The sequence below is a fragment of the Parus major genome, chromosome 2 (genome assembly GCF_001522545.3).
Source record: "Parus major isolate Abel chromosome 2, Parus_major1.1, whole genome shotgun sequence".
NCBI lineage: Eukaryota > Metazoa > Chordata > Aves > Passeriformes > Paridae > Parus > Parus major.
In genome coordinates this window covers 17,485,204-17,511,502 of record NC_031769.1, presented here as the reverse complement: position 1 = coordinate 17,511,502, position 26,299 = coordinate 17,485,204, and the positions used below count along the sequence as shown (strand labels likewise).

Sequence of the window (26,299 nt, the reverse complement as noted above, 5' to 3'; positions counted from 1 at the left end):
GAAGAATCCAGAGCTCTAGGAACAAATACTTATTTATGTTCAGATCCAAGTGGAACTTTTTTTCTGTTACTTTTCTCACTAAACTTGTCTCCAGGGAAAAACAAGTCTTTTATTACTAAACATGGGCTTTGAATGGTTACATATTATTTCATCTACAGCTTCTTTGCATGGATCTGCACCTCTTCTACTACATGTTTCATTTCTCTGTAAATCCAGCTCATTATCGACACAGAGTGTCAGAATGGTAACTGCAGAAGCAGTAGATGTTTGCTGGCCAGCGTGTCAACTTAGTTGATAGAAAAGTACACTAAAACATTTATCATATTCTTAGCCCCCTTGCTGGTTTATGCAAGGGTCTTCCAACAGTTCTTTAGCACTACCTATTTTCTTTCAGAAGACTGAAAAAGAAGGAGAAAAAAAATTTCCCCGTATAATTAAAAGCCCAAACACATTGCAACAAAGTAGAAGAAAGCGTAAGAATGGACAGACAAGCTCAAGCCAGTCTATACAAGAAATTTACTCTGACAATGGTCAGTATAGAAAATGTAAAGAGCATGGCTCAAATACATTTTTGCATTTCCAGAGTACTCTGCTAAGTTCAGCACTTCACAGCTGAGGGGATTTCTGTGTGTCTAGGCATTTAATAACACATTTACACAGAGATGAAAACACATAGCACAGATATGCCTGTACAACCACCCACTGGCACATCCAATACACAAACCCTCTAACTCTACAGCTGTGTCACTGTTCCTCCTCTCCACCCAGGCATCTGTACCTCTTCCCAAGTGGCACAGGGGGTAACAACCAAAGGACTGTGCTCTAGCAGTGGCTGTGGCCTTTGCAATATAACTGTGTATATGGGACATGATATTTCAGTTCACCAGAACTGCTACCACAGCAGATCTTTGTAGATGAATTAACAGATTTTTAGCCCTCTTAATAAGCTTATTATTTTTCTGTTATACAAACACCGTCTCTGACACTGAAAGATATCAGAAATAGTGGAATAACTTTTTCTGGCCCTCCTTGTCCACTGTCACCCAGGCAGAATTTAGAATTCATGTACAGGTAGAGTATGCACAGGAATGAGCAAAACACAGCGGGGGAGAGACATACACATATATGCACACATAAATGCCTTTGACCTATAAAAATATTATTTGTAGGACATGGAAGAAATTAGAGTATTGGAGACACAAGGAGCTAGTAAAAGCTTTTCTTTCATGAAGGGTGAACTTACTTGCATGGTAATGAACTAGCTAGTTCTTCCAGCTCATTGATTCACTGATATGCTAAGATGCTATCTATGGAAACCTTGTACAAAGCATAATTGAAGCCAGTTCCTACTTGAAGTTGGATAGATGTTGGGGGAAATAACAGCAAGATGAGAAGAACAATCATATCAAAGTAAGCAGCAGATCCTGTTTCTCATGCAGCCCTTTGCCCAGGCTATACCCACCTCCTCAAATGCAGTCCACATCCAGCTCTCCTTATACTGATCCTATTTGCAAGTGAGCACAGCAGACCAAATGCTCGGGGTCCACAGGATCTCTTGGTTTATTTTAGAATAGGAGACAAAAAAAGCTCTTCAGCAAGAGCTGTTCACTGCTGGTTTTCACTCCCTCACCCATCCTGCATGAAGGTAACAAAACCTTCCCTGGGCTCCATAGCATGTAATATCTTTCCTTTTTGTGGTGCCAGTGTTGTGCAAATTTGCTGTAAAACACGGTGCCAAGTCCTTGTGGAGCAGAAACTGCTCCAAAGTTACTTTGTTCTTTTGTTGCAGGAGAGGTCGAGCTAACCATCCAACCAGAGACCTCAGTGCCTGCTGGTCCCACAGCTTACAGTCTTGCTGTTCCCCATTTCTTTGTTGCTTTCTCTTGCTGTTTCCAGGAGACACCCCTAGATTGTCTTACTGTGTCTGATACTCATCTCTTGTATTTTCTCATCTACATCCTGTTGTGGTTTAACATCAGCCATCAGCCCCACACAGCCTCTCATGCACTCCTCCTCCCATAAGTGGGGTGAGACAATCAGAAAATTCAGTTTAATAGGTAAAACAAAAGCTGTACATGCAAACAAAGCAATGCTAGGAATTCATTCACCACTTCCCATGGCCAGGAAGGTATTCAGCCATCCCCAGGAGAACAGGGCTCTATCACGTGTTAACAGTGACTCGGTAAGACAAACAGAATGACAGAATCACAGAACCAATTGAGTTAGAAAATACCTCTGAGATCACTGGTCCACTTTGACCAGACACTGCCAAGTCAGCTAGACCATGGTTCTAAGTACCATGTCTGGTCTTTTCCAAATACCTACAAGGAATGGACCTCCACCAACACCATAAAAGACATCATTCTGAATAATGTCTTCCCCAAATTTTATATGTAGAGCATGATGCTATATGCTCTGGAATATCCCTCTGGTCACTTGGGGTCAGTGTCCTGAACCCTCACAGGTTCTTGTGCACCCCCAGCCCACTCACAGGTAGTGTAAGGAGCTGAAAAGGCCTTAATGCTATGTAAGAGCTCCTCAGCAGTAACAAACACATCCCCATGTTATCAACAATGTTTCCATCACAAAATCAAAACACAGCCCCATACCAGCTATTGTGAAGTAAATTAACTATCTCATTCAAAATCAGCACACCTTTTTCTATAGATCAGCAGTGCTTCCTAGTTATAAGAAGGATTTGAACAAAAACCCCCACACCATAGCATGTTTTTAATTCCTTTTTTAGTATGATCTTCTCTGAAGAAGGTGCTTTTAGTGACACAGTCTGAAAGAAGATTCCTTAAAGGCCAGATGTCAAAAAGATATTAAAGAGTCAAAAGGCTTTTCAAAATGTCAAGTCATTAGTTTTAATTGGCATTAGGGAACATATTATGAAAGACTGGAGGTCTGCTCAGTGTCCTAAGATATAACAGATGTTGGTAATGATATCTAATTTCCAAAGTTGGAGAATTCTCTGACAAATGGGCACTCATAAGACACAGTTTATCTGTGGTAGATCATACAGAAGAATCACGTGCTGTGAGTGCCAGTTTCTTTTCATTACATTATGTTTTCTGCAGACTTCTAATGTAAGTGAATTTAATCCTAGATCCACCTGCTATTAATGGGTGCTGCATTACCAAAGAGAGAACTAGGTGACTAAATGCTGGCTCCTAGGTATAAATATGTGCAAAAATGTCAGGGACTGTAAGCCCAAATATTGGGCTGTTCAGGTACTGAATTTCTTCAGGAACTCCCAATGACAAGACAATATCAGGGGCTTGGACTTTGCAGCACTGGGCCAGATTTAATGTTGGGTCTAAGTAGCTCACTGTAGTTTCCACAAGCCAAGAGCTGTATGGCATGTGGTACATGTCTAAAACACAAATAACATGAAATGCAGGGTGAGCTCAGGATGTGTCCTGTGTGCCGAGGATCATGCTGGTCCAATGCTCAGGGTGCCTTCTTCTGAGCAAAACCTCTGATCAGAAACCTGGAGTTATTTACACAGATATTAGTCTAGCATTTGTTACCATGGGATATAGGAGGGATGGGAAGTCACAGAATCACAGACTGGTTTGAGTTGGGAGGGGTCCTAAAGATCATCTCATTCCAACCCCCACAGTGGGCAAGGACACCTTCCAGTAGAACAAGTTATCCCAAGCCCCATCCAGCCTGACCTTGAACACTTCCAGGCATGGGACATCCAGAGCTTCTCAGGGGAGCCTGTTCCAGTGCTGCATCCAGGGACTGCTACTGATTCAGTGCATTGTGTATTCACTTGCTGTGTATTTGTTGACCACAGAAATTCAGTAGTAAAGAGTAGCCAAGTTTTCGTACTGAAACACTGCTGAACATCAGGTATGGTGGGAAGGTATCTTTGCTTGGCACTCAGAAATTAAAGCAATTCACTAACAAATAGGCTAGCAATACCTGGCCTACCAGTATTTTTTCTTGCCAGATGAATGGCAGTATGGTGTAGAAATAAGAAGTCTGCTTAGATAGATAGATAGATAGATAGACAGATAGATAGAGCCTGCTCTGATCCTTTCTACCCTCATCCTGCATAGTAAATATGGAAAAAAACATTTACCACAGCAGCACTGACTCAGTACACTCTGCCTTTTAAAAAGCTCCTCACCTAAGATTCCCACATAATTAGGTTATCCCTGTAAATCTGGAGAAGTTTTTGCTCAGCTCAGAGTTGCTCAGATAGATCCTGGAAAAGAAACCAATGTTCCAATGGGAGCAGGGTGTGCTGGGCCAGACTGCCACCAGGCACTTCATTTTCATGAAATGGAAAACCAGCTCATGCCATGAGAACAGAATGCTAGTTTTTCTAACAAAAGTAAATCTTTGGTGGCTCACCTAAGAGAGAAGGAAAGACGATTCATATCTTCACTTACATGAATCGCAAATTTAAAAACATACCTAAGATGAATGAGTGGGAATAAAACTTGTTCTAGTGAGCCCTATTCCTCAGTAATTCCTATTTGCTAGGAAAAAGGCAAACTCTCTTATCAGGGGAGTCACTCTACGGAAGAGAGCCATTTTCCCAATCAGAGTGTGAAGCATGCCCTACTCAAATAATTTGTATTTTACCTTTTTAAAATGCAATAATGAATTAGCTTTTTCTGTATTTGTAATGAGAGAATAGAACAGATAGTCAGGGTTAGTTCAGGGTGATAAATCCATTAAGATAACCTACAGAAAGTTGCTGCTACGGCAGTTGCTGCCAAATAAGTGTTCATTCAATTTTCTGTTCAGGCTTTGGGTACTGTGTGGAAGAACCATCAAAGTTCTTCACTACTTTGGGATAAAAGGGATAAGAAATCACACACAAATTTGTGGAATGTATTGTTACTGTCTGTATCACTCAAGGAACTTGGATGGTATGTTATGGGGAATTCATAGGGCAATGCAGGGAAATAACCGTGATTTGTTGCTTCCCAATAGGTGCCCCTGAAGATACACATACTCCATTTCAGACTGCATGTCTACTTTTAGTTGAACCAATGGCTCACTTGCAGAGTTGAGTTTTCTATCAAGGAGTGACTGCAAACTATCTATTTAAATTAGAATTCATGCCTTCACTTGTTATGCAAGAAAATTCTCAAAGCATTTAGAATTCTAGAATAATTTATACTGGACAGGACCTGTGGAGAGCATTTTCTCTAATCCAGCTCAAAGCATTTGTCACAGTGGACCAAACCTGTAGGTCTCTTCCAACTGGAGCTATTTTATTCAGTCCTGTTCTGTTCAAATTCCACCCTTAGAATCCAAGGGAAGGCTTCCACTTAAGCTAGTCCCCAAATAAGACCTATTACTTTCCAAAAACAAAGGTTAGAATAATCAGGTATCCTATAGCTAATAATTAGCAAAAAGAGATATTAAACCCTAAAGCAAACACAGCGAGAAGTAGTGTGTTCATTATTTCTAATGATGTCTGACCTGAATCACATCAGGCTGCTCCATGAATGAATCTAAATGGAACCCATAGATCAGCTTCAGGGAGATCTGCATTCAGTCTGTGTGTCTCTGGAAACCAGCAGTACCCTTTTCCATGGTACTTTGACAGTTCTGCTTCTAATAAATTTTGCCAAAATCGCTTTCTGTCTCTGGAATTCAGCATCAGAGCACTACCACATATCTTTAGATAGTGCTTCCATTCCATTTCCACTTTCAAGTGGAAACAGTACCTCCATATAACAAGAGCTCATTGTTTCATCATACCTGAGTGTCAAGAGGCTGGCTGTGGAGCTGTTTCAAGTCTATGAAAGAAGAGAGAAGACTCTGCTAAGGAAGGATGTGAGGTTCCTGCAGTGTCTCTTACAAAAGTATTGAGGGTTTCCATGGAAAAAACAGAGCCCCCCACGGATACAATCCACCACTGAAGGGCTTATGCCAAACCCCTGTTCTTCACTCCCCAGGCACCTGAGAACACAGCACCCCTAGATACAACAGGTCCAAGACAAATTTTGGCATGGTGAGCTCCCACATGTTTCAGTGGAACTTCCCCATAGCAGGGGACATAGCTTAGGTCTGACAAATTGAGCAGAGGAAAACCAATTACATGCAAATGCTTACAAAATAAAACCACCACCATTTCAGTGTTTTCTGCCATACATGATAATGTCAAGGGGCTTTATTAATAGAAGCTGCGTAAGCAGAGGTTTGAAATTGAACAGGGTTTTTTTCACTTCTGCACCTCATTGCTTCCTGGCTGACTGCTCAGTATATGCCAGCATAGGCATTACGTGATGCTCTGCTTGTCCCCACAGCCATCAGTCAAGACAGAGCCTGAGCTGGAGCCCAAAGAAATACCAGCAGGATAGTCTGGACTGTGACTGCTTCTCTCCTGCTCTCGCCTACACACGTGATGCTGCTGCTGCCTCGGCACAGAGCCACACTACAGGAGGAGCTGAGGAGCCTCTCCCCATCTACTCGTGTCTAAGGGGACACTGTGCCTTGGATGAGTGACCCTTCCCTGGGTGCAGCTTGTGTACATGCTGGAGACAGGTGACGTTTTTAACAATAAATCTGCTGAATTACAAGTCAGGGAGAATTTACTTGAAAATTTACATAATGCAGCTAGGGGAGATTTTTAAATGCTTCCCCTTGTGCATAAAGGAGGGAAAAAAATAGGAGGAAAATTAGGTAACAGCTTAATTGGCTTTCAGAACAGTCTATGGGGAGAAAGGCAGGCCGGATGTCTGCCTAGCTACACGGCTTGGTGTGTGCTGTAACCATGGGAGGCAACATTACAGGCATGACAGGACAATGATTTGGTTTTTCAGCACTGAAGATCTGAAAAATGAATTACCTCCAGCTGGGGGGGTTGTTTTCCACTTGAGGAAAACCTGTCATGCTGGTTTGGATGACTGCAGGTCAGGCTTCTGTTGCAAGGGAAAATGGAGGATTTTCTTCTGCTCTGCCATGCAGCACCTGAAATGTGCATCACAGCTGTTGGGATGAATGGGATCTGCCTCTTCCACCACCAACGTGGTGCTCTTCCACCACCCCCCTCATTTAAATCAAGGAGTGGCTTGTAGTGAGCTGGGTAACTGAGAGGATGATAAGGCTTGGGCTGATGAGCCTGATGCCTTGTGCTCCTTCTGCTCCCACTGCCCCCCAGGCACCCACTTCCCTTCTTCAGAACCTGAGGAAAGCGGTGCGGCAGCAGACCTGTGTTGGTTGAGTTCCCACTGCCTCAAGACTGCTGTATTTTGGGATGGTACCAGTAACAGAGACCTGCAAGAAAGATACTGACAGTTCATTTTTATTTAATTTTGTCTTTTAAAAAAGCACCAGTTAAATCAATGTCAATGAAAACATGCAAGTTTCAGGACTAACCACTTTCTCTCACCCCCCCTTCATTTCTCAGATAATTCAGGGAGAATTCTATTGATTACCTGTCCTCCTCAGGAGCAAACACCATCTGAACAAGGTTAAGACCAAGAATGTAAGAGAAATGCCTCTTTTCTACAGCTGAACTGGTGACAGAAGCCAGGAGTGACACCATCACCTGCTATAACTTTCTAGTCTTAAACCACTTGCCAGAACTGGGGAAGTGTCAGATTGGGTCTCTCTTCACCAAAGGCTCCCTAACATGTTCCAACTCCCTCTTGAACCATGACTAATATAAGATGCCATAGGGGTAAGCTAGAAAGTGTTAGGAAACATCACAGGATCATCACTTCCCAAAATGGCTGAACATGGAAAAATGTTGAACCTCTGCCTATAGCATGGATGCTGCCTTCTGCCAGCACCAAAGTGGTGTGGCAAAGCCCTCTCCTCCCTGCCAGCAGTACTTCTCTCCTGATGGGTCACAGTCCTGAGGATTCACAGGCATCACACCCCAGGATTTTTATCTAGGTAGTCTGGCTTCACTCCACTGAGTCTTATTACACAGGACAAAGCCATAAATCAGCTGTGTGCCCTGCTCCCCCTGCCACTGCAGACAATGTTTGAACCACACAGGAGCCTTGCTGATATCCATCCTTTGGTGCAATACTCCGTGGATCTGAGCAGAGGCAGTGATTACAGCCATGGTACTGATCAGATGGTCTTCAGCTACCATGGAACTCACTGTCTTAGGCATAAGGATGGTTCAATACAAATGTATATATACAGGCTGATCACTCAAGACTATTTTTTGGTTTAATTTTAGAACTGGGCTAGAAGAATTAGATTAAAGGAAAGTAAATTTGAATTAAACATCATTATTAGCTTTGTTATCCAATGTAATCAAAAAATTTCCTTCCACATCCTTCTGAAATGATGAACTAATTCCAAATCAGAATTGGAAGAAAAGCAAACAGTAGCATTAATGCTTACCCTGGGAAAGTAACTCGTGTTTAGGTCTACCTTTTAAGGGTGGGCTGCCAAACTAACACACGTGTCCTATTACAGGTATATTTATAGGCCAAGCCAAGGCAGCTGTGACTGCACATCACCCCACGAAAACAGGAAACCCTCAGATGGCACGGCCCCTTCTCCATTCGTCTATCAACAGCGCTGAGAGCAATGCCTGTAATGCGCATCTAGGACAGCAAGAGCGCTTTTGCATGCAAGTACCAGCCCCGTTCTCCTTAAAAATAGCCTGGAATGGCTGCAAGCAAATATCTCAACAGGACTTTGTTATATTTACGGCTGCAGTGAGTGCTCATTTTTAAGCTAGTCTCTTTGCCTCTCGATAAGAAGTGATTGAAACCTTTACCTGCAAATGCTGCATCGGCATTTGAGCGGGTGCTTTACTCATTGCCTTTATGAGGTCTGATTCTTTAGGTGGAACGCAGGGATTACACCCGGCAGGCGTCTTTCTCGGGCCCGCCCCGCAGCTATGGCGGCTCGTCCGCTCGGGAGGATGCTCGGGAGCTGCCGCCTGCTCCTCCTGCTCCGCTCCCCGCTGCCGAGCGCCGGCTGCGCCCGCGCTGCGCACAGAGGCACAGGTACCTGCCGCAGGGGGAGGGGGCATCCCCGTGCTCGCCGTCTTCTGGCCAGTTCGGAAGGGCTGCATTAGCATGCTGTAGGTTTTTGTCTTAAACTGGCAGGTTAAGCTCTAGATATTTTTGGTTAAACTATAATTTTCAAATTCATTTCCCCCTTCTCCTCCCCCACCCCCCACCCGGTCTCACTTCTACCTTGCAAGAGATGAATGCAGGCAAACATTCATTCCTCAGGAGCTGATTGTTTTTCAAGGATCCTGTGCTGATAGGAGACAGATTAGGAGGTATCTCCCCATCTCAGACTTTTTGATTTGGAACATACTAAACTATTTTACTTGCTATTTTTCAGCTGGTCTATTAATTCTTTGCCAATCCCATACCACCATAAGTGGTTTTGGTGTGTACAGACTCACAGGATATGTTGCTGGAGGTTTGTTGGTTGCACCACAATGGGCGACTTCTGCTCTGCTCTTGTGTGTCCTTCACTTAACTATATCCCCATTTCTCTTGGGTTGTAGGTGTTGCTTTCTTCCAGTCCTCCTTCTTAACATCACTTGTCACTGGGGCCTGTGGAAGTTGCCAGTGTTCTACAGCCCACAGATGAACATTACTTCTAGTTTCTGAGGGTTTCCAAGACGTTTACTAAGCCTTTTAGTGATCCCCAGGGAAGAAGGAGCCCTGGCAGACCAGCAGTTATCCTGTGCCAAGGCAGAGGGCTGCGCTGGGAGAGTGGGTGGTACCTTGGGTCATAGGTGCTCATTTCCTTTAAAAGCCTTCCCAAGTGGTTTGAGGGAGCTGCTCTCTGGATGTAGCACATCAGATGGAAAGCAGATGCAAAGTCCTGCACTTGCTCCTGCTCATGTTCCTGAACTGCCCTCTGTGCTTCGTCTGTACCCATAGAAACTTTGGGAGGACTGAGATCATGATGGAAAGTATCAATGAAATCTAAGCTATCTTACTAAATTATCTTTCTATATCTAATTGAAGACACAGGCCCCCTCACTAAACAAGCTGAAGCAGCTGCTGCTACAGACTGGAAAAAAAAATTGACTCCGGAGCAATTCTATGTTACACGAGAAAAAGGAACTGAACCGGTGAGCAAAAGTGCTAATGCTATGCAAGGGTGAGCCATCTCCTCTGACTGCTGGGCACAGGAAAAACCTACCTTGGGGAGCTGTCACCACTCAGTTTCTTCACAGGATTTCCCCTGCCTTCCTGTGGATGAAAGTTAGACTCAGCATACGGAACAGGATGGATTTTGTTCTGACCCACACTGTTTTTGCAGATGAAAAAACATTCTGCATTCTTTTCATATTTTATTGGGTTTTTTCCTGGGATACATTGCTGCCAGATCAACTGTTTGTGTGGTGGGAGTAGAGGCCCCTCCAGAGGACAGAGAGATCATATTTTTATCCTTTTTATGACCATATATAGATTATCCATGTAAATCTTGAACATAGCAGTTCCTTCAGGAGATGGGCTCTCCCTCAGGTACCAGATCACCCACCCACATGTCCCCATGTTTCCTCCTTCTGTGAAGGAAGCCAGGTAGTGTTGTGGGTGGAGTGTTGGTTGTCCCTAGCCCAGAGCCAGGACTTCTGCACATGGAGAGCATGTACCATGTGAACTGTGCCCAAATTCATGCCAGTAAAATAAGGATCCCATACCAGACCATGCAGGAAGGAGGAGAGCCTCTTTGTAAAGCCATTTTAAAGTTGTGGCAGTCTATAGCAGAGCCCTGGCCTTTGGGATCCTTCACGTTTCACCAGTTTCTTGGAGGTCACGACTCCATTCCTGATACCTGGATGATTTATGCATCTGGCTGGTCTCAAAGTCTGTGGGAGTAGGGGGTAGTCTTCACTACTAATCCAAAGGCAAACTCCCCTTCATTACTTCGGGCTGCTAATGTTTGTTCTTCAAAGCCCCCCTGCAAAGCCTCCTTTTTATGGTTTTTCTCCTGTTTTGAATCTGGTTCCTACATGCTTCTTCCAGATGGTGAGCTTTTAAAGACCTGCATTATTAACTTCTCTTTTTTCCTTCCTATTTTAAAAGCCTTTCAGTGGGATCTATCTGAATAACACAGACTCAGGAATATACTGCTGTGTGTGCTGCAATGCCCCCCTCTTCAGGTAACATCCTCTGGATTTTGCAGCATCTTTAACATGCACTGATTGTGGCAGGAAGGGCAATGTCTTTTCATGAATAGCATGGAAAATGTTGGTCAGAAGAACCATCCCCTGGTGCCCAGGTGCTGTGTGCAAGTCTTCCAGGGTGCCTGTGGTGACACAGATACATGGTATCCCTTTTCCTTGAGTTGATGAGGATTGCCAGTGGCCAGCACACAGCTGTTACACTGCAGTCTGCCTGTTTCTCCTGAGTCTTCTTTCTGGTTGATAATAATTCTCTGTTTAAAAGGTCCTTAAGCCACAATCTGCTGCAAAATACATGTATTTATGCATGAGTATCATTGTTTTTGCTCTGTTCTTGTGCTCTTCCATACTTGTCTTCTGCCACTCATGCTGCTGGGCTGGAGAGACCTTGGTCTGCCTTTGTCTACAGTTGTGATGTTTTTATTGCTGGGTCCCTCACACTACAGCTGAGACCTTCTCTTCACCCCCACCCCTTCCTTGTTCCCTAAATTAAATTCCACTATTCTTGCCTTTTTGGCTGCATCTACTTTTTAAAGCTTGGCTGCAAATGATTGCACAGTTAACCTCTGTGCTCTTTACAATACTATATATTTTGCAACTTCATTAACGTCTAAGTAAAAGGAAATAGAGTGCCTTGGAGTAGGATGTGCAGAGGGTGTTCTGTTCTCTGTAACTGAACCAGGAAGGACAGTTTCTCATATTTTTGGTCTAGAAAATAGCCCTTATTTATTCCCAGCTGAGAATGAAATGTAGCTGATTTAAAGGATGAATCACAGATCAGAACTTCACATGGGATGCTACAGATCAAGAGATCTGGATAGTAAGAAAGGAGGGGAAAATGCAATGGATCTATTGAAAATAAACCTAAACCAGGCAATTAAATTATAATTGTGTAAATTACAATTAGTTTTTCTTTGGTCAAGTTCAGAAAACTAGTGTTATGCAAACATGGATTTGCTTAAATGTATAATTTCCTGTAGAGGTTTGCTATGAACAGTTCTAAATAAATTCATTTGTGATGTTAGCTCAGCACTACAAAATATCCTGAAGATAAATATAAAACCTAAAAACACCTCTGGAAAATTCAGGTAAATTAGAGAAATTGTAAATTAATAAACTGTGGAAGAGTTCCTTCCATTCCTTCAGATTTTCCTTCAATTTCAGCATCATTGATATTGACAGGCCAACATGAAGAGAGACAAACACTAGAGGGAATTGCTTCTGTTGTTAAACTAGTAACAAAATAGCAATATAACCAGTCAGGCTGCCCTTTGCACTGTTCAGATCCCAGAGAATATAAGCACTTTTCTTTGCAGCACAAGATAATGCTAAGCTTCACAGGCCAAAAAAGCCAAGCTTTCAGTAAAAAAAAAAATAAAAAATAAAAAAAAGCCTTGTAAGAAAATTGGGAACTATTAAATGTGAGAAATCATCTGAAAATATATTTTCCATGCAGGTATTATGCTGTTGAGAACACAAGCAATGAGGGGAGAAATGGTATTGGGTGAGAGGAGAGATTCATCCATCATATTTATTTCCTAGTGCATTAATTATTTTTTTTTTCCAAATGCATTAGCTCATTAGCTACAGGTAAACATGAGCTATTTCTTCCCTTCTTTGAAACATATGTGTATACATTTATACCAGAATTTATTACCTTCTGCTACCAAATATACATTTGAAAGAGTTGGAAATACATGGAACAAACCCCTAACCTTTATAGATAGCAAATTGTAGTGCTTTAATGAAATCTCAAACCTTCATCAAACCATAAACCTACAGCTGAGATTCATACAGCAAAAAGCACTTTTTAGAATTATCTGGATTCCATCCAGGATGACTGAAATAGGGATCAAAGTAAATGGCATGTGCTGGAGGAATGGTGTGTCGAGGTCTAATCTAATGCATATGTTTAGGGAAAGTCCATTTATCCATAAATTAAGTGGTGAAATACTTCAAAGGACAAATATGAACTTGAACAGCAATATTTTTGGGTACTAAAATGTTTCTATTAGAGAATCTAAGTGACATTACTGTTAATAAAACCACACAGAGACCATTTCTGTTGAGAGCTAGTTTAACAGCTCAAAAGACTGTTCCTTTAGCAGTGGAAAACATCTAAAATAAGTATTGTGAGCAGTATGGAAGAGACAGTCTTTCAGGGTCAGATTCAATACCACCACAGTGTTAAAGACCTTCCTTGACTATGGGTTTTCAAAGAGTATATTTGTATCAATGTGTGAATAAACGATTCTTGTATAAAAAAAATTTTTAAAAAAGAGTTTTGATAGAAAAGAAACAGAACAGATGTATGTCAGGGAAGCTCAGGACTCAGGTATGACCCCCCCCCCCCAAGGTCATTCTTGGGGACTCTGTGGCTGATAGGGACAGTGTTCATGTGGTTTTGTGGCAGGAAAACAGGGAGCCTTTGGCTGGAAAGAAACAGGAGCCCTAAGTACCTTGATGTACAAACACAGAGTCTGCAAACTGCATTTGCTTCAGAGCAGGCTACTCCTCTGCTGTGTCCTATTTTTCTCCAGCTTTATGGAGAGGAGGGGAAGGAGAGAATTTCTCATGGCTATTTGTGCATTGATGTAAATGACTAAGCAACAGCCCACATGAGAACTAGCCTTTGGTCATAATGTGCTAGCAAATCCTCTTTTACTTCCACTGCTGCGTTACTCAGTGACAGCCCCATACAGATGATTATAAAAATGATGTCTTTATGCACTGTTCTTTGGGTTGGATTTTTTAACCTTTTTGTCCAGTTTATCTTTCTAAACAGCACTGCAATTAAGATTTTCAGATTTTTCTTCACCGTGTGAATAACCCACCAATATATACATGATATGTATTACATACTTTGTTTTAAATTCTGTCCTAACTAACGTTTCAATTTGTATGAAGATCAAGAGCTGCTAGTGGTGCTGATGTCTCCATCCACCACTAGATGCCAGTAAGAGCATTGGGTTTGTGAAACTGTGAAAAAAAACATGAGAAATTGTGAGGAAATGGTTGTGGTGAGTCTCCAGACCACTTATCTGAGAAGTATGTGAACCTATAAATCATATAATTTCTTGTTCTAACTCATGCTAAGTTCCTCTTTTATAAGAGAAGGTTCATACTGTTGTCAAAACTTGCACAATTTTAAACAGGAGGGATTATCTTGTTTTTGTACCAAATCCCTAAAACATCTTTTGGTCATATTTACCAGTACACTCCAGGTTTTAATACGTAACTGAACAGTGTTGGTCACCCTGGATGTTAACAGGAGGCACCCACAAGCTGACATTATGTTGTGCTGTTTCTTATGGCTGGAATTTTCTCTCAGGAAAGGTAGATCTTTGTGCTGTGAGGATTTGTCATTGGTTGATTGATGGTTTGAGCAAGGCTCTGTTTGATTTTCCAAACCAGCTTGATGGCTGACTGCGAGACAAAGCCTCTATCATCATCAGGCACGAGCCTGGTCTGGTGGGCCAGCCCAGCCTTTGTCCATTCTTTATTTCTTCTTGTAAACTCTTTTCAGTGAGATTGCTGGATTGGGCCAGGCTTCAAACTGCAGCTCTGTAGGTGTAATTCAGCTAAACTCTATAGCATAATGTTAGTATAACATAATTGTCAGAAAAATACCTCAAACTTTTCTAAGCTTTATAAAACACTAGACTGTCATTGAAATAGAAACAGTGAAGCAAATTTTCCTGTTATGAGCTGATTGAGAATTCCCTTTGGAAAAGAGTTTCCAGCAGTTTGATGACAATGAGAAAACTTCTACTGTTCCAAATATTTTTAATATTGGTACAACACAGGACTGAGCCAATATTCTTAACAGAAGGAGACTCTTTTGTAACATCTCTGTTACTAATTAACAAGAAGATCTGGTTTCCACTATAGCTCAGAGAAGAAGTACAATTCTGGGACTGGATGGCCATCTTTTTCTGAGGCTTATGGTACTTGTGGCGGAGATGAAAGTAATAGCAATATCCTGAGACGACCAGATAACTCACTGGGGTCAACTAGAACTGAAGTCATCTGCAAACAGGTATGTTTATTTTGTAGATGATACACAAAGACACAAAGCAGATAAGTTCTCTTTGTGCTCATGAATGAATCTGCCTAAATGCAGCAGTAAGAATTACAGTATTACTGGAGCCATTCTTTCTCAGTCTGGATGAACAAAAGTATGTGACTGGGGAAAGCAATGTGTATGTATAGCCAAAGGCTGGATTTCAGACAGAAAATTTACTCAAGGTATGCTGCAAGGTGTGACAAGAGATGGTAGAAGAAACTCTGGAATAGGGTCCATACATTTGGCCCATCACAGGGACAGTTCTTCCTCATTCAGTCTTGCTAAATATTTGCTGTAGATGTTAAAATATGCAGAGGTTGAGACACCAGCCATTAAAGCCATTTGCAGCCATTACTATTTGCCCTGCTGGGTGGTGGCTGTGCCCTGCATCTCCACAGCTATTTACTGTGGATTCCTTTGGCTTTACAGAAGCCACTCTTCTATTTTTTCTTGCTATTTTGACTCCCTCAGTCATCTCTTCTAGACTAGAAACGTCCAGTTCCTTTTTATGCAGCGCTTTTTAGTGTGCTCATCATTCTGTTGCTTTGTTTTGCATTCTTCCCAGTTGACCCTTTTCCTTCTTGAAGTAGATTGCAAGGTTGGACATAGCACTGAAGCTGGCCTAGCCTACAGCAGGGGTTAGAGGCTGTTCAGGTGTGTTAAAAATGGTGTTCCTGTTCTTACAGCTTTACCTTTACACAGACCATATTACACAGACACACATTTATTTACTTGCTGTAATACCCAGGTTCTTTTTCTAAAGAACTGCCACCCTTAACCATTTCTTCCCAACTCTGTTTCTTACTTTTGTTAAGGTATAAAAGTATGTGATTGAGTTTAATGAATTGTATCTTGGATTTGGGTTTTTTTAATGTATGTGTGTGTCTGTTTTTGTAAACTGTTAAGATTGTTAATGCTGTCCTTCAGTGTGCTTGCAACAGGTTTAGGCACATCTGCAAACGTAACAAGAATTTGCTGCATTATCTTGGAAGAGTTCACATTTGCAGCCATATGCAGCAAACACCTTCAAGAACCCCAGTTGAAGACCTTCCAATTTTATAATATCACTGATAGCTATACTGTGTCTAATTTTTCCACCTTAGTAATTTGAGAGGGGAATACTCAGTTGATCTGTGAGAATGACCTACAGTGACTTATTAATTATTTTGAAATTTTCATGATATATTGAGGTGTCTAACACTCTCATTTATTTCCTATACTTGCTGGCACCTTTGTAGTTTCCCTTCTGGGATCTGCTTGTTTGGGGGCAGATACTTGCCCACTGACAAGATCTGATTCCTTGTCACTCCCAAGGACACTCACTCACACAACTCAACAGTGATTTAATCATGAAAGTTTCTTAATTCAGGATAACACAGTAGGCACCAGCATAATGTTGGTCCATAATCTCAGTGGTAATAATGCAATGACAATGGTTTCTGGTCACCAGCAGTGCTCCCCAGTGCTCAGGGCTGGCACCAGTTCTGTTTAATATCTTCAGCAATGATCCACATGAGGGGATCCAGGGCACCCTCAGTCAGTCTGCAGACACACTGAGTTGGGTGGGAGTGTTGATCTGCTGGAGGGCAGGAAGGCTCTGCAGGGGATCTGGACAGGCTGCATTGATGGGCAGAGGCCAGAGGTCTGAGGTTCAACAAGGCCAAGTCCCCGTGCCTGGTCCTGCCCTTGGCTCACAACAACCCCTGCAGTGCTACAGGCTGGGGCAGAGTGGCTGCAAAGATGCAAGTTGGAAAAGGACTTGGGGGTGCTGCTCAACAGCAGCTGAACATCAGCCAGCAGTGCCCAGGTGGCCAAGAGGCCAATGGCACCCTGGCCTGGATCAGCAACAGTGTGGCCAGCAGGACCAGGGCAGTGACCATCCCCCTGTACTCAGCACTGGTGAGGCCACACCTCAAGTTCTGTGTTCAGTTCTGGGCCCCTCAGTTCCAAAAGGACATTGAGGTACTGGAGAGAGTCCAGAGAAGGGCAGTGGAGCTGGGCAAGGGCCTGAAGCACAAGTCTGAGGAGGAGCAGCTGAGGGAGCTGGGGATGTTTAGCCTGGAGAAAAGGAGGCTCAGAGGTGACCTTATCACTCTCTATAACTGCCTGACAGGAGGGTGCAGCCAGCTGGGGGTTGTCCTCCCAGGCAGCTGGAGACTGGACGAGAGGACAGGACAGGACGAGAGGACAGGACATCAGGCTGTACCAGGGAGGTTCATCAGCAGGAATTTCTATACGAAAAGGGTTGTTAAGCATTGGAATGGACTGCTGAGGGAGGTGGTGAAGTCACCTTCCCTGGAAGCGTCCAAGAAACAACTGCATATGGCAGTTAGTGCCATGGTGGTGGTCAGTCAAAGATGGGCTCTATGAATGAGAGGTCTTTTGCAGCCTAAATGATTGTTATACTCTAGCAGTACAATAATAAAATGGTAATAATTTCTGTTGCAGTGTGATGCCCATCTAGGCCATGTGTTTGATGATGGACCCAAACCTTCTGGGCAGAGGTTCTGTATCAACAGCATTTCATTAAACTTCAAATCAGGCTCTGGGCAGTGAGAAGTGTCTCTCTCTGGCTTGCAGAACATTCTTTCTCTGCTCATACAGCATGCTTGTGAAAAACTCAAATTTTAGTAATTATGCTGTAGTAGCTTTGTTTTCCAGCTGTTATCATTGTTGATAAAATACGTATTTTTGTTGTAACTCTTTAGCAGTCTGCCTTTTCATGGTTACCGTGGCATGTTGATCTGCTTATTGTATTTTTTTAATTAAAAAAATATAAATCTCTGCAATAATTCACATTCATAGGTATCATCATTAACTGTAGGAGGCTGCTGAAATGAGGTGCTCTCCTGAACCTGACTGCCTATTCTGAACAGTAGTTGTGGCACTCAGGAACACAGATGTACATGGCTGATCATGGCAAAGCTTATACTTCTGTAAAATCATATCCTTCTAAAGAGAAGCAAAAATAACATGAATCTTCAAATAAGGTCTGAGGGGTTTTTTTCCCCCTGATGTGAGAGACCTTTAGCTGAGCCAAGTGACTTTTCTGTGAACCCATAAAAGCAAAGTCCTGAAGGAGGACCTAATTAAAACTATTTCAGGCAATGGAACCAGTGGAGACATGGAGTCTTTCTTCTTTTAAATCAATTATTTTGATTCTGTGTCCAATAGCAAAGTTGAAATAGGGGTTGCTCCAGAAATGTCTCTTACAGCAATTATATGATAATAATGTAATGATTTGTGTAATATTTTCAGACTTCTGTTATCACTTGTGCATTTCAGAATCAAAAAATAAAAATGACTATGGAAATTCCTGTATATGGGGAAAATAAATCAGCATCAAAAACCAGGCTTGGTAAAGCGTTGCTTTTGATGCCTTGTCTGTTCTTCCTTGTACAAGTTTGTAAATACTTCTGCATTCACTCAAGAGCTGTCATTATGGTTTGCCCTAACAGCAAAATATATCCTAGGTCTGTTAAATTGAGCTTTCCTTCCTTCAGAATTTTTTCCAGAGAAAATAATCTCTGACTCAGAACATCAGCCTTACTAAACTGGCTGGGTTTAAATGCTTCCCTGCTGAGAGTTACTAGGCAACATCTCATTTGGCTTTACCTATAACAGCCTGTTTCCACTCTCCTCACTTTAGTTGCCTCAGTGATAAAAAGGGTGTGTTCATTTACTAGTGTAGTCTTAAAGCTGTTTAAAGTCTTCAGAAAATGGATCTCTACTGCACTGAATTTACTTCTGCTCCTTCTGTCTTGGAGCTCTGTGGTTTTTCATTCTCTTCTGCTTTCTACAGGGGAACTCTACAATTCCCTAACATCATAACTCTACAAGTCCAAAAACATCATAGAAACAATGATCGCTACAGCCAACCTAAACCAGAATGGCACAAAACCCACCAGAGGTGTGAAGCAGCACAAGTGGAGCCAACACCTGGTGCCTCTGTTTTTATGTAGTGTCACAGCAAGTGACAGTCCCATTGCCATCAGAGGTGTCTGTTAACAGCACTAACAGGCTGCATGTGCTGCATGATGCTCTGCCTCTCAGGGTTACCCTTGCAACCTATATCACCTGCTGTATTTTCTGTCTGCTCCGACCAGGTTGTGCATGCCCAACCTACTCAGGTGTCTGCTGGCAAGAGTCTTCACAGGTTGTACAGAAATCACTGCCTTTGCAGTATCTGAATTCATGTGCCCCCTTATCCTGATATACTTTCATCCACTGTTTGTTTGTATGTTTGTTTGTCTTAAAATCTATTGCACAGCTACTGAAAAGGTTATTTGACCTTTAAAGGCATTCTTTAATCAGGCAGCCTTCTCTCCTTGTGTTTCCTAACAGGAGAGGATTCTCTCAGAAAGGGGGAAGGTGTTGCTGTGAGGACTCTTGTCCTGGTTTAGGGCAAATTTGGGAGGAAAACTCCAAATGGGGGTTTCCCCAGGGAAATGACCCCCCACCCCAACTGGTCTGGGAAAGGAAAAAAAATTCCTTGGGGAGAAGTAGAAAAAGCTGTTTATTTAACAGAAATTGAATAATATTTAATAATAAAACCTCTCTCTGTTCGATGGGATGGCAAATCTAGGAAGAAAAGTCCTTTTCATGTGGTGTAGCTCGGCTCGCTCAGGTTCTTATCAGTCCCTCTGGTGCCAGAAAGTGCCAAGGCCCAGGCCCCGGTGGGCCACAGGCCTGAGCTCCCGGGGTTTAGCTGGGTGTTCAGTCCAGAGTAGGTTTGCACAGATCCAGGAAAAAAGGGAAAAAACAAAGGTCCAAGGAACTCCTCTGCCCCAGCTAGCTAAAACTAAAAGCCAGGGAGAAGCTCTGTCCCACTGTCTGTCCGTGCTGCAGACACCACAGTCCAGGAGCGGGATGTGGGGGAGTGATGTTTTCCTTTAACACAAACTGTGGCTTCTTCTTCCCCCCACTCTCGCTCTCAGAGCCAGTCCTAAAGGTGCAGAACTTAATATATAACATAAACCAGACAACTGGGGATACCAGTATCATAAAGTCACCCCAGGACAACTCTGGTATTCAGCCAAGTGCTGGTGAGAGAAGCCAGCACCTGCCTTAAGAAGAGTGACTTTTGGCTGGGATACCAATGGAAGTGCTCCTCACTTCTGCAAGTTGCCTAAAGTAGAGCAAAACTGGCTGTTTTATTTGAAAATATCTGGTTTTTTTCCTGTCCCTAGAGATTCCAGGTCTCACTGACACCTTTTATGAATGAAAGTGCCATACAAACAAAACAGACCATGAGGCTGACAGAACAAGTATCCACACAGACCTCTGTGCAAAGCACACTCAGTTTAGTAGCTTGGATGGATGGACATGGTTGGTGGAGATCCGGCCTTAGTAAACTGGCAAGTTAGTCCCTACTACTGACAGAAGGAGCTTGCCAGAGCAGAGAGCACGTTTATTTCACACCTCCAAAGATCATTGTATGTAACTTGATGCTTGGGGTAAGCAGCAGATTGTGCCTCCTCACTCATAGAGCAGGATGACCTGAGGAAAGAGTCCTGGAAGGCCCAGTTCAGCTTGTGCAGTGTTACTGATACATAATCACATGAGCAGATCCATAGCGCCGAGAACAGCACCCGACCTGCGCTACACTGGTATGTCACCAAGCAAACACTGAGGAGGGAACCAGACACTGAGATAAGCTGCCTTGTTTGCTTTGTATGTAACGGGGGGAAAAGGGGAAAATTTGACCACGTGTGTAAAATCATAGTGGCACATCACCTTTCATTGTGATGTAAACTGTTGGACATTTGGGATCTCTGACCAAAAGCCCTTTAGGGCACTGCACTTCATTATCTTCTGTGTCTGTGGTACCAACCACACCAGGACAGATCCCAGCTAAAGGCCCAAGGTATTATCATGAAAAATAAAGATCAATAATAATGGGAGGCAGTATCCAGGAGTATCATAGTCTACAAGAATTTCCTCATGTATCTGCAATTACCTTGTTCCACCATAGTGAATAAAGAGAAGTTGCTTTTCTGAGTGGAATATACTCTGCCAGGCAACTGCAGATTTATGTTCCGTTCTTCATATTTGAGAAGTTTTCTACCATGATTATTTAATTAACTAGTTTCAATGGTGCTACTTTTTATCCCATTGTTTTTAAATAGCCTTTTTGTAAATCCTAATTGAGGTTTCTACATACTTCTTAGGAGATTTTTTACATCTTGAATAAACGATTTAATGATTTTCTTAGTCTTTACAGCATCTCTTCAAGGCAAGTAACTATTCCCGCTTCTGCTAAGGGAAGACTTGATGAGAAAAATTTAACTGGCTTGCTCAAGACTTCAAACTAAATTTGCAGCCAAGCCAAAATTTGACTGCATGACTCATGATATCATCCATTATCTTCAGACCCTACTTTTTCAAAACTTGTCTTGGTTATTGTTTATGGGGGAGAGGGTATAAATTGCCAAAAAAAAGGAGGTAAACTTAGCATATGTTTTTCAACTATGGTATTAAGACCAAATCTAAGCCAACACAGGCAACTTGGCTCATAAAGAGCAATACTTGACCTCTTTCTCAGAGCAAATGTGGTAGTGGTTTGGTTAGAAATTATAGAAAAGGAAAGAGACAAAATAGGAAAGAAGGAGCAGGTTACTCTTATATTACTAGAAACCTCATTCAGAAGAAAATCAGGATGGGCAGAAATGGGCAGAAATCATAATGCTCATTTTTTTAGCCATGTATCCACAGAATTGTAGTGATGCTCTTTTCTGTTGCACCATGCTGCAAATCACTTGGACTCTCTTTTATGCTTGTGGACAGCCTAGTCTGAGTTTGGTCAGAACAGGAAAAGAAGAGAGACTATTGTCTGTGAAAACACAAGATTTTTGCCACCCCTAAACACCTCCAGCATGAGGTGGCTCAGGAGATGGCCTGCTTGAGAAGGAACTGGAAAAGTCTCAGCATGAGTTTTTCTTCTTTTCTGAGCATTTAGCTACTACTCCTAAGCATGTTCGTGTTTTCTGGTCGTAAACCATGGCCCAAATGTGTAGAAGAAATAAGTCCTGTCACCACATGACTCTACTCTTTCACTTCATGATGCTTTGCACTGGGCAGCGAAGTGTTTTAAAGTATACTCGGGTGCCTGCCCCACCTCCTGCCATACCCGAGTGATGAGCTGATGGTAACACTTTGCTCACAGCATGTCATGTACTGCTCAGCACCCGTCACCCTCATGGATTTCACAGCTCTTCACACACAAATGAAGCCTCGCCCCAGCCCTTTGAGGCAGTGGTGAGCCACACGTCACAGAGCTGGAAGCTGAGGGACAGCTGTGGGAAGTGACTCGCCCACAGTCCCCTGGGGCAGGGCAGGGAAATCTGATTACAGAAAGGGTTCTCAAAAGCTCTGCAAGTGTGAGCTGCTGCCAAAATTCACAAAGGCAAAGCAGTTTAAAAGCAAAGCGCTTTATTGAAGAAGTGCCCGGATTTTTTAAAGACTAAAAGAATTTGTCTCAAGGCAGGTGTGTCCATGGGGACTGGTTTTAGTAGCACTGAGGAATTTGTGTGGAAGAGATTGGCAGCTTGCCACAGGGCAGAAGAAAGAGAAATGCATGCCCATTATTGCTCTCCCTTTTACTCTCTTCTCTTTTGTTGTGGTGGGTTGTTTTTTTGTTTTTTTGGTTTTTTTACTGCTCTGTAGTATCCTTCCTCGCTCCTCCTCCCTGGACTTTGGCTCTGACTATTCTCACCCTTACCTTGTGCCCGAACCCTCCTAGCTCCATACTCAGTTCTCTCCTCTTGGTGGAGAGAAGTGCAAGCACACGGTCCTGCAGCCACCTCCGGGTCAGAGCTCCCTGCCTGTGCCGGGGGAGACTGCGGGATCCGGCCGGCAGCTCCGGGGCTGGATCCCCTGCGGCCTCCGGGGCTGGATCCCCTGCGGCCTCCGGGGCTGGATCCCCTGCGGGCTCCGGGGTTTTATTCCCTGCGGGCTCCGGGGTTTGATTCCCTGCGGGCTCCAGGGCTGGATCCCCTGCGGGCTCCGGGGTTTTATTCCCTGCGGGCTCCGGAGTTTGATTCCCTGCGGGCTCCAGGGCTGGATCCCCTGCCAGAGCAAACGTCATCTGTGCTCATTCTGCTCGCCTGCTTTGCATACACAGTTTGACAACACTTACGAAGCGACTTCCAGAAAAACTCCCCAGGGGAAGAGGAGCTGCCACAGAAATCAGGAAAAAGATGGTAAAAAAGTCATAAGGAATTCCTGCACAGCCTGCTTAACTCAGGAAACAAAGGCTGTGCTGCCCTGTTGTAGTACTGATGCATGAGATGTAGCAATGTGGACCACAGCCAGATCACCTTTGTTCAGGTGTCATTTGTGGAAGATCAAAAGATGGATCCAGACATCTTGCAATAGCAGGAAAAGGAACTGGCAAGAACAGCAGCTGTTGCCCAACTTCTAAGAGGCAAAGGCAACACAGAGGAAAGGTGCTGGAGTCAGGGACAGCAAGAATTCATGTTTTCCTTTTCAGAGGAGTCAGCACTGAAGGATGATGACAGAGCTGGTGGATATCAGCTGAATAACTGTTTGTGAGCTCTCAAAAAAGGGAAGGCTGACATCAATCCTCCCTGGTGTGAAATTCTCTTGGGGATAGTTCTGACAGAGACAACAATAAAATTCAACAGCAGAATGTCAACAGACATGGGATGCCTATGTATTTTCTGGAATTACTGAAAGAGAAAGCCTTGTGAAGGGCCAGGATATAAGCAGTGATAGAAGCAGGTGTTCATGCTTGGGAAATTCAGGAGACTGACCTCACTGTTAATCAGAATACCAGGTGCAAAATGAACCCGCATACGTTCACTGCCCCAAGAATGACCTTATCTCAATCCAGAAAATGTTCCCTCCCTATTTCAGGCTTTACATTTTACCTCTTAGTCCTGGGCCTCTCCTGAATGCACTTGGGTATTCACGCTTGGATCCATTATGAACAAAGATCGTTAAACCTTGTCATGTACAATATGTCTAGCTGAAGTTTCCTTAGGCCCCCAGAGAAGGAAAAAAGGGGCCTCCATGACACTTCTCCTTGGCAATAGCTCAAATAGCCTCTGCCTCTGGGCTTAGTCTGTAAGAAGGGCATTTTCCAAAACTGGATCACATGTAACTTTCTATGACCTTGTAGCCCTCACTTAAGTTTTATGAATGAATCTCTATTAAAAGCGGGGGGTAAATGTTTTTTCTTTGTCTCTCTTACAGTTTACAAATTTGTCTTCTCCTATAGCCAGCTGTTAAAAGATTGGTTCTGCCCCTGCTTTCACCTTTCCTGTTTTATCAGCTGAGACGTCAAACTGAGGGCCTGACCACTTGGTGGTTAAAGATCCATGGCTTTTTTTTGTAAGGCAGTGGCCTGCCCAACTCTAAATGCTTCCTTGTCTTGCATTTAAGTTACCCTCTCATACCCTAAATCATGAGGCATCGTTGCCTTGAGCAGTGAGCAGCTTCTCTCTCCTAATTCAGGGATGACAGCAGTTAAGCAATAGGTGAAAGAAATTGTGTATTTCTAGCGTGTAAGCACTGCTGAGAGGCTTGATTCTTTTAGGTCTTGGAAATTGTTTGACGTGCACAGATGAAAAGGGCTGTAGAAATACTTATGGTGGCTTAGTATTTTGATCCTGTTGCTATTTTTACTTCAATTACCCTTGTTCCAATTTATCTTTTCTGCAAAATTTCACCTTCTTGCTCTACACCTGTCTCGAGAATAGCGAGAAATTGCCAATTGATAAACGTTGCCTAAGTGGAGGAAGCAGATGAACTTCTCCAGAGGCAATAAAGCTTCTCCACTCCACCCATACGATAGTATGTAACAAAGTTCCTTAAGCACCTCTCCACAGATAACTACAGATGATCAGAAGTGCACAGCTGAGCTCTTCTGTGGCAGCTTCCCAGCCTGTGGCAACCACTGCAAGGACCTGTCCCTGTCTGCCATCAGAACCACTCTTCTGGATGGAGAAAGGCAAACAAAGCTATTTGATGGAACCATGGCAGGGTGAGGGGGGCAGCCTGTGTGTGCTGTGGAGATGTGGCACAGACAGGATGATGAGATTGGGATGATGAGATTGGATGATGAGATCCTTCCACAGCAGGAAGACCTCACGGGGTGAGGTGTGGTAGAGGGAGTAGGTGGGAGTATGAGGTGGAGGGTGTAGTATGAGGGAGGTGATATTCTGCCTGAGAAAGGTAACAGATTGGAGTTTTGGGATCCTGCTCTGTGGAAGTATGGCTTATCCTTGGGTGGTTTTGGAGAGAGATGGACAATGACTACTCAGAGTCAGCTCAAATAAATCTAATATTCCAATGTGTTTTGCCTATTTTCCCTCGAAACACATTGCGACTCAAATGACTGCTCTGCAGTGACCTCTAGGGTACGTTGGCTTTCAAACCTGCTGCAACATTCAATCACCTCGAAAAAACAGCTTCCCCCAAATATATTCTATGGACCTACTTTCTCTTCTAAGAGCGGCTTGTGCCACTGCCAGGCTCAAAGTCCTTCTTCACAAAAAGCCCTACACAGGGTGTGTAGAGAAGAGAGGCTTGTTATCTCCAGTTTGCTGGTGCATCAAAGGAAGTTGCAGATGGTCTGCATGAATCTGATCCAATACTCTTTGAAGTCAATGAAACCCCTTCCCTCGACCTCTCATTCAGTTCTCTCTCAGCTCCTTATGCAAATCATAGTCTATTTTGTGTCTCTCCAACAAAACCAACGTGTTCCTCCCAAGCATATCCCTTTGTGGAACCTGATAGCAAACCTTTCAAAATTCTTGGTGTTCTCTTTTTCTGATGAAGCGTGACTTGAAAGTAGATTGGTGCTATCCAAAGCAGGGGGGAAGAGGTAAGCCCCAGCCCTACAGATCTGTTTAAGTACTGCTTACTGACAGCTATTATCACTGACTGCAGCAGGACTGCTCACCTGGGTAACAGCCAGGAGGAATAGGCTTCAGAGAGGAACCTGATGAAAATCAGACACAATGCCAATGAATGCAGGCCACTTGATGAAGAAGGTTGTCAGGAAGCCAAACTGGAAAGTGCTGTCCAAGCCTAAAATGAAATTGTCTGCATTTGCTACAAACAAACAAAAAAGCAAACCGATGGATGGAAGGAAGGAGTGCGTAAGTCCT

The 26,299-nt window shown here is 43.2% G+C and overlaps 1 protein-coding gene across 4 annotated transcripts; it reads left to right on the top strand.

Moving 5' to 3' along the window:
* The first annotated feature begins 7,973 nt into the window (after window positions 1-7,973).
* MSRB2 (methionine sulfoxide reductase B2) lies at window positions 7,974-19,586 on the top strand. Of its 4 annotated transcripts, none has more exons than XM_015619367.2 (6): window positions 7,974-8,657; window positions 8,788-8,951; window positions 9,936-10,042; window positions 11,001-11,077; window positions 14,990-15,137; window positions 17,278-17,606. In XM_015619367.2, the coding sequence occupies exons 1-6, from the start codon at window positions 8,608-8,610 to the stop codon at window positions 17,434-17,436; spliced, it is 705 nt and encodes a 234-aa protein (XP_015474853.1). In that variant the 5' UTR covers window positions 7,974-8,607; the 3' UTR covers window positions 17,437-17,606. The 4 variants fall into 4 exon arrangements, with proteins under 4 accessions (XP_015474853.1, XP_015474855.1, XP_015474854.1 ...); XM_015619369.2 differs by lacking the exon at window positions 17,278-17,606 and adding an exon at window positions 18,967-19,586 and having other exon boundaries at window positions 7,978-8,657; XM_015619368.2 differs by lacking the exon at window positions 17,278-17,606 and adding an exon at window positions 17,613-18,516 and having other exon boundaries at window positions 7,986-8,657.
* The last annotated feature ends 6,713 nt before the right edge of the window (window positions 19,587-26,299 follow it).

What these genes read in the sequence shown, in the direction of transcription:
- MSRB2 (XM_015619367.2), top strand. Translation starts at nt 8,608, where the DNA reads ATGGCTGCAAGCAAATATCTCAACAGGACTTTGTTATATTTACGGCTG. An exon ending in CGCTGCGCACAGAGGCACAG is followed by an intron (nt 8,952 to 9,935) that starts GTACCTGCCGCA and finishes ATCTAATTGAAG; the next exon opens with ACACAGGCCCCCTCACTAAA. An exon ending in TGCAATGCCCCCCTCTTCAG is followed by an intron (nt 11,078 to 14,989) that starts GTAACATCCTCT and finishes TTTCCACTATAG; the next exon opens with CTCAGAGAAGAAGTACAATT.